The sequence below is a fragment of the Sinocyclocheilus grahami genome, unplaced genomic scaffold, assembly GCF_001515645.1.
Source record: "Sinocyclocheilus grahami isolate Dianchi unplaced genomic scaffold, SAMN03320097.WGS_v1.1 scaffold67.1, whole genome shotgun sequence".
NCBI classification, from domain to species: Eukaryota; Metazoa; Chordata; class Actinopteri; order Cypriniformes; family Cyprinidae; genus Sinocyclocheilus; species Sinocyclocheilus grahami.
The window spans coordinates 1,391,540-1,400,060 of NW_015505246.1; the positions used below are offsets into that span (position 1 = coordinate 1,391,540).

At 37.1% G+C, this 8,521-nt stretch overlaps 1 protein-coding gene across 1 annotated transcript in view; it reads left to right on the forward strand.

The window, feature by feature from the left end:
- LOC107585185 (gamma-aminobutyric acid type A receptor subunit gamma3) overlaps nt 1-8,521 on the forward strand; it is a 90,996-nt gene that overhangs the window by 41,485 nt on the left and 40,990 nt on the right. The window contains exon 3 of the mRNA XM_016272093.1: nt 5,078-5,298. Coding sequence (XP_016127579.1) covers nt 5,078-5,298 — 221 coding nt within the window. The remainder of the gene's footprint in view (nt 1-5,077; nt 5,299-8,521) is intronic.

Sequence of the window (8,521 nt, forward strand, 5' to 3'; positions counted from 1 at the left end):
TTTATAAATTCAATATATATATTATTTCATTTCCATTTAGTTTGTTGAAGTATTAAAATAACTCAAATTAAATAAAAGTAAAACTTAATAAAAGACCTATACAGACATAATAAATTCAGACATAATTTAACAAAAATTCTAATAAATAACAAATACAAATAATACACATAGTAAGAAATGGTTATAAAAATTGAAACAGAAGTGAAACAGGTTGTAGGAAAGAGGAGAAACAAAAAGCGATACTTATTCTTTGCCGGTGTCCCTGCCCGGTGGAGTCGCACGGTAGAGTCGATGGTCTTTACACTCTTCAGTCTTCACACGAGGAGGCCGGCACGCGACGGCTGCCGCGCTAAACTAAGCTTTTTTATACCCGTCTAACAAAATAGTAAATTAATTCAGCTGGACACACTTTCCTTATTTTTTTCATAACAAATGGCCAAGCAAGCTAATGAGACAAGTAAATACACTTTCGAGCTGCTTTTAACTTCCGCTGATAAAGACTGCTTCTCTCAAAGAGTATTTCTTTACACAGTTTTCTGCTGGCGCTTGAACACACTTTCCTTATTTTTTTCATAACAAATGGCCAAGCAAGCTAATGAGACAAGTAAATACACTTTCGAGCTGCTTTTAACTTCCGCTGATAAAGACTGCTTCTCTCAAAGAGTATTTCTTTACACAGTTTTCTGCTGGCGCTTGAACACACTTTCCTTATTTTTTTCATAACAAATGGCCAAGCAAGCTAATGAGACAAGTAAATACACTTTCGAGCTGCTTTTAACTTCCGCTGATAAAGACTGCTTCTCTCAAAGAGTATTTCTTTACACAGTTTTCTGCTGGCGCTTGAACACACTTTCCTTATTTTTTTTCACAACAAATGGCCAAGCAAGCGCAGAAACTGACAAGATACGCGATACAGAACGAGAGCAAACGCGATATCAGCACGTCTCCACACAGTAAACAAAACAAGCATTTCCTAGCAACGACAACTGCACTAAACACTAATGAGACAAGTAAATACACTTACAAGCTGCTTTTAACTTCCGCTGATAAAGACTGCTTCTCTCAAAGAGTATTTCTTTACACTGTTTTCTGCTGGGGCTTGAACCCACTTTCCTTATTTTTTATCACAACAAATGTCCAAGCAAGCACAGACACTGACAAGATACGCGATACAGAACGAGACCAAACGCAATATCAGCACGTCTCCATACAGTAAACTTTTATATTATATAAAAGTAATATTATATATAAATTTTTATATTTGCTATACAAATGCATTTTCATGAATATAACCTGATTTCTACTATGTGCGAAATAGTAACTGTGTTAGTTAAAGGGGTCATATGATTCTGCTAAAAAGAACATTATTTTGTGTATTTGGTGTAATGAAATGTGTTTATGCGGTTTAAGGTTCAAAAAACACATTATTTTCCACATACTGTATGAAATCACATACTGTATGAAATCAGAAAATTAAATCAGTGTCTTCAAAAAGCTGGTCAGCAGAAGGAAGCATGAAGTGCTCCAAAATGTCTTGGTAAACAGGTGCAGTGATGTTGGTTTTCAAAAAATACAACGGACCAACACCAGCAGATGACATTGCACCCCAAATCATCACAGACTGTGGAAACTTAACACTGGACTTCAAGCAACTTGGGCTATGAGCTTCTCCACCCTTCCTCCAAACTCTAGGACCTTGGTTTCCAAATGAAATACAAAACTTGCTCTCATCTGAAAAGAGGACTTTGGACCACTGGGCAACAGTCCAGTTCTTCTTCTCCTTAGCCCAGGTAAGACGCCTCTGACGTTGTCTGTGGTTCAGGAGTGGCTTAACAAGAGGAATACGACAACTGTAGCCAAATTCCTTGACACGTCAACATGGCGGCGGCGGCAACAATACTACAACGAGAATAAAAGTAATGCCTTCTTTCATTGCGTGAACGTTTGGGCGGCATTATGCAAATCTTCCCAGATAGTGACATAGGTATGTGGGGGCGTGTTAGAACGAGCCGTTTTAGGTAGGTGTGGCTGACTCTTAACTTTTATAAAGAATATCTCTTTGGATTTGAGACTTTAGTCTTTGCAACTTTACAGATCTTCTTTATGCACCAAGAACTTGTAACACTCCAAAGAAAAAGGAAAAATTGAAATCGCATCATCTGACCCTTTAAAATATATGTTGTTTGCAATATAAAATAATTGGCTGTCCTGACATTATCGTCCTTAAGCCAAAATAATTAAGTATGTATTAAGTTGGCAGTGCATCTTTTTTCTATCATATCTTAGAGCAATGTTAGATTATATACCCAAAGAGAATCATTTTATAGCATTTTTCACAATAAATACTGTTCCAAAGCTGCTTTACAGAGAATATTGCCTAATAGCCCCCAGTGAGAAAGCTGAAGGCAACAAATGCAACAAGGAACTCTCCAGAAAGATACAGTACAAATACAAACTCTTCTTTAAAGTATGTACACTGCATGTACAGAGAAATAAGAAATGTCTCCTAATAGAATACAATAATAATCTCATGACTGTTTCCTTTAGGAAATTAGAATGAAATGTAATTCAATATTAAGGGCCAGTTTTACTTACAGCTTGCGCCAGCGCAAACCGTCTTTTGGCGTTAAAATAGTACTGTCAGGTTTTACTAAAGACGCGCAGTGAAGAATTAGCGCTGAAAAGGCGTGGACAGTTATTTTTGCGCCTGACCTTATTGAATATGCATTTGTAGGAGTTTCCCTTTCAAACGCAAAAGTTATGGGAGGAGAGTATTCAAATGAATCACGCAACGCATTTTACTAACGTTTGCGCTCGTCAAATTACTGGCATTTGCGCCATTATTTAACGTCCACCAAAAATCATGTCTTAAATTATTTTGCGCTTGAAATGGCTGCAATTATTGTTGCTATATAGGAGGAGGCACCACAGAGAACAGAGAGAAGGGTGGAAGGGAGAGGATTTTTCCACACGCATTAATTTATTTGGAAAGAACACATTATTTGAACATATCGTTTGCCAAGCCATGATATTTTTAATTTGCTTCAGGGAATAAAAGACGACTTGGAACCCTCAAGAAGGAGTCACGCAATGCCAGCTTTATCAAACCTTCTTGTAATCCTTCATTTTTTGGCCTTTGGTTCTTTTCAACGTACTGTGGCTTATTTATTTATTTATTCTTTATTTGCGACTGCTCTCATTTGCGCTGCGCTTGGTATATTGCGTTGGTCAATATGTAAATGAGATGTTGCGTCTGTGTTCTTTCATTTGCGCGTTGTTAGTAAATCACCTGCAGAAATTTCCACGCCCATCGGTGCTGTTTTGGAATTGCACTCTCACGCTAATTTGCCCTGTTTAGTAAAACTGGCCCTAAATATCAGAATATTAACATTATTGCAAATGTTTATTTATTTATTGCATTTTTATTTACATTTTTCTTCTGTACAACATCCCACCATCTTTTGACCCCCTGGGGGTCTGCTGGCCCCAGTTTGAAAGCATTAAGAAATTCAGAGCTCTTTTTTAATATACCCAAACAAATATAAAATCATCACTTTGAGTTTGGTATACAATGCGATGACATTTTAAGGAAGTCTCTGTCATGCAGTGCACAGATGCCCACATTTATCTTGCTCATGGATCATTTACTAAGTTAGCGCAGGTCACATTGATCAGCTCTGTGTGAAGGTTTGTGCAGACTTTAGTGGGGTCAGTGCACTTAAAGGCTGGCTGGTTGAAACGGCTGGAGTAAATTAGCAGGCCTTTTAGAGGGCTAGATTCTGACATCAAAGCTGGAATAGATAATGAGGCCAATAGTCTTCCTACCTCAAATCACTAATCACCAGTCTTTTTCACACACACACGCTGATGCATAGGCACATATTTTGATTGGACTGCTCCCACAGAATAGTTCTAATTGTGGCAAATGTTTGAAATGGAAATTGATTCTGAGCTATTTATGCACCATTTCAGATGCAGTGACTCTTACACCTCAGAGACCCTGTCAAACTTCTGCATTCAAGTTCTGTCAGAGATTCTGCATTATGGTTATATTTACCAATCTATAAGCCAGGAAACATTTACACCTAATACCATTCAGTGAGACTGCATATTAAATGCATATCCTCCATTAGGCGAACCCCATTTTTAGCATTCGCTCTGACAGTAAAATCCAAAAAAACCTCCAGGGTTTTTTTTTCAAGCATAAGATTCAATGTACCATAATTAATGTATTAATGATATGATCTGATTTAAAAATGACCCCTTTTGGAAGCTAATTCAGACTGTAATGGCAAAGAGCATTTATGAAACAGCTGTTTAGCATTCAACAAACTCTGGCCTCACTCGCTTTTTGTTGTTGCTGTGTTAAAAGGATCCATCCTGTAAATGTCTCCTGCACATAATCAAGACCTCCTGCCCCCAAAACACACTACTGAAAATATATGATATGAAATATCAGATGGCTTTTAACCATAATGTGATAAGCATTTTTCCTCACAGGTTGCATGGGTCAGATGGAACATTTAACCACGTATGCAAGTATCCAGCAGCCTTTGGGGGCATCTGTACAACTGCTAGGATGACTTACTGTATAAAGCCAAAGAAATCCCTGAAAGTTTGTGGACCATGAGGGTGTGATTATGTGTCTCTCCCCACATTCAATTCCTGTGGCTCCTGCTGCCAGCTTCTACAGTGCCAGAACCTCATAATCCTTGTTAAAGTATCTCAAAGCTGACTTTGACCTCCATCCAAACCACAGTAGGATCGGCGGCGCTCCATCACTGAATAATTCTGGCATTAATTCTATGAATTGTGGCTGCTGCTGTAAGGCTCTTTTTCCACTCATCAGAGCTGTTTAGGAATAAATCACAGTGGGATTGTGTTAAGAGTGCTAAAGAAGATTAAGTCCAGGATTTATTAGAATGGGTTATATATTAAATATCAATTAACAATAATAGATATACAGGTATTTATGGTTCAGAAGTGACCACTATTGCAGCTGCAATATATTACTTGGTCAAAATGTTATTCGTGTTCTTTGATACAAGACTTTTTTTTTCTTTTCTTTTTTCCACAGGAGTACCAGATTGACATAATATTTGCACAGACGTGGACAGACAGCCGGCTCAGATATAACAGCACTATGAAAATATTGACTTTGAACAGTAATATGGTTGGACTCATTTGGCTACCAGACACTATCTTCAGAAATTCCAAGAGCGCAGATTCACATTGGATTACTACACCAAATCAGCTCCTTAGAATATGGAATGATGGGAAAATACTTTACACTTTGAGGTAAGCCATTTTTAATAATCTGATATTTGTGAAAGTAACTGAATAAAAATGCAATGTTATTTAAGATTAAACTTAATCTTAAATAACAAAACTAAGTAATTATGGGGAAAAATATCTGTAGCAAGATCTTTTATGTAGAATAAAATATTCAGTTGCTTTCTATACTTATGGAACTTGAGCACACAGAATGTGCTCAATTGTTTTCTAAGACATTTTAAATAAAAAGTCAAGAAGCGTTTTCTTTACTGAAATATGAAACTGTTAATGTGAACCACTTCATCAGTGACAGTGGGTCACTGATTTTCAGTGTCTTTATTGAAATGTTTTTGTTTGCTACTTTTCATCTTTGCAAGATATTTTGTTGCAGAACACAAACAATTGTCAGTCTAGTCGATTCAAATAAGGATCACCCTGACAAGGCCACCAGAGGAAAAAAGTACATTTTTAAAACCCACAAGCTTTTGACAAGGTCATCATAACAACACTGCATGAAAGGTATAAGAGAAAAACTATTTGCAAAACAGGATGTAATAATAAAGCAGACCGTAGGTCAGCGTCAGTGGTCTAGTTTCAGGATTCTTGCAACAGAGCGTAAAGTACACTTGTGATTTTTGTTTACTTTAATCAGTACTATTAAGTAAGCTAAATACTTTAGATTATATAAATAAATATATATAATTTTATATATTCAAAATTATACTTTGCATAATGTCTAAAGAAAACTCTGAGGCAGGGGTTCTCAACTCTGACCCTTGAGGTCACTCTCCTGCAGAGTTTAGCTCCAACCCAGTAACGTTCTATTAATCCTGCCCTTACGAAAGTGTAATAAAAGTGTAGTAACCATGTTTTTTTGGCATATTGATTACCATTTGTATGATCACAGTTTTACACAAGTGCCATGGTTAAACTATGGTTCATTTGTGGTTACAATGGTTTAACTGTAGTAACCATGTGGTGTTATTGGTCACACTTTATATTAGACAGACTTAAAGGGATAGTTCACCAAAAAATGAAAATGTTATGTTTATCTGCTTACCCCCAGGGCATCCAAGATGTAGGTGACTTTGTTTCTTCAGTAGAACACAAATTATGATTTTTAAGTCCAGCCGTTGCAGTCTGTCAGTCGTATAATGCATGGAAATGGTAACAAAATCTATGAGAGTAAAAAAAACATGCACAGACAAATCCAAATTAAACCCTGCGGCTTGTGACGACACATTGATGTCCTAAGACAAGAAACGATCGGTTTGTGCAAGAAACCGAACAGTATTTATATAATTTTTTACCTCTGATTCACCGCAATGTCCAACTTCCTTGAGCGCGCGCACGGCATCCGATGCGTGAGATGTGTACGCGCTCTGGCGTAGTTTACGCAAACGCCGGAAGTGATCTCTCGCGCATATACGTCACTCATTGTTTACAAAGTGCACAGTCATTGTAGGTACGACGGCTAATCAAAATGGTACTTACTTGTGCTTATCCGGATTGTTCAAACCGACTTAAAACTAAAACTAAAAGATTATGTTCTCTCGCGCAAACTCATTCGGGAGTGGTGACTTTCCACGTATTCTCAACTTCTAAGCCTGCTCGCCTGAAGTTATGGTTGATTGCTCTTCGGCTGGATATCAACACACCCATTAACGTAAATTACGCCAGAGCGCGTACACACCTCACAAACCGGATGCCGTGCACGCACTCAAGGAAGTTGGACATTGCGGTAAATCAGAGGTAAAAAATGATATAAATACTGTTCGGTTTCTCGCACAAACCGATCGTTTCGTGTCTTAGGACATCAATATGTCGTCATGAGCCACAGGGTTTAATTTGGATTTGTCTGTGCATGTTTTTTTTTACTCTCATAGATTTTGTTACCATTGCCATGCATTATACGACTGATAGACTGCAACGGCTGGACTTAAAAATCATAATTTGTGTTCTACTGAAGAAACAAAGTCACCTACATCTTGGATGCCCTGGGGGTGAGCAGATAAACATCAAATTTTCATTTTTGGGTGAACTATCCCTTTAGCTACTATGTACTTTCATTTAAATTAATCATTTGATACAGTAAAATGCACTTATTTTGTATATATGTTTTTACATTGAGCTTACATTTTAAAACCTCAATAGCCGCAAAAGGGTTTTTGCAATACAGTATGAACACAATAAGTACATTGTACTTATTTTTGATGTAAGTACATAGTAGTTAAGGCCACCTAATAAAAAGTGGGACCGTTTTGTTTATAGTAAAACCATTATTCATTTTTGTAAGAGTTTACAGTGCCTGTGGCCTGCAGTTGATTACTGAAGAACAGAATTTTGACTTGTTCCTCATGTGTTTAAAGTAATGTACTTGCAGTGGAGACCCAACAAGATATCTGGAGGGAAATGTCAAGATGTTTGTGGTTGTTCTTTCAATTTTTTCAAGCGTTTTAGGCCTGGGGGATAAAACGGTATCGATATTTATCGACGGTACACCTTCGATAACGATATAAAAAATGTTAGATATAGTGCACGATATAGGCATGTGCTATGAGTGATGGCAGACGGCACACACAAACAGGAGCACAGTTGCCTGCCTGTGATGAGGAGATTGTGAATTAAAAAAATGAATATTAGTCGAATTTAAAATAAACATTTGCATTTGAAAGCAAAAATAGTACAATGAATGTTAGGTGTGAGCGTCATCAGTGGAGCACGAGATGCGGTGATGATGATGATGTAAGTGACGTTGTAGTTGAATGTTTTGTTAGTCTAGCCCACGAGACGCGCAGTTGCTGCGTTATTCATTCAAAATATTAGAGAAATATAGAAGCTGCAAGGTTAAAACTGCTGCACTCGTGTCTCACACAAGATATGTATAGAAAGCCATGCAAAGTTAAAACAGTTTAAACTTTTAGAAAACACGTCACAAATTTGTGAAGGTTTATTCCTTTTCACTGCGTCTCATATGTTTTTAAAGGCAATCTGTGTGACTGCGATTCGGCTCTTTGTATTAAGCAATGCATAAATACGTAATGCTGTTTTGTTCATAATTGTTTATGCAATTTACAAAATTATATTTGATTTATATGAGTTAATTTAGACGTAATGCACGTTTTTTTACTAGACAGTTACTTCCTTGCATTGACAATTTAATGTGCTGTATTATTTTGCTCATTGTGGCCTCGGGAGACAAGCCAAAAGTTTAACCTATTTAATCTGCATATAAAACATTAGAAAT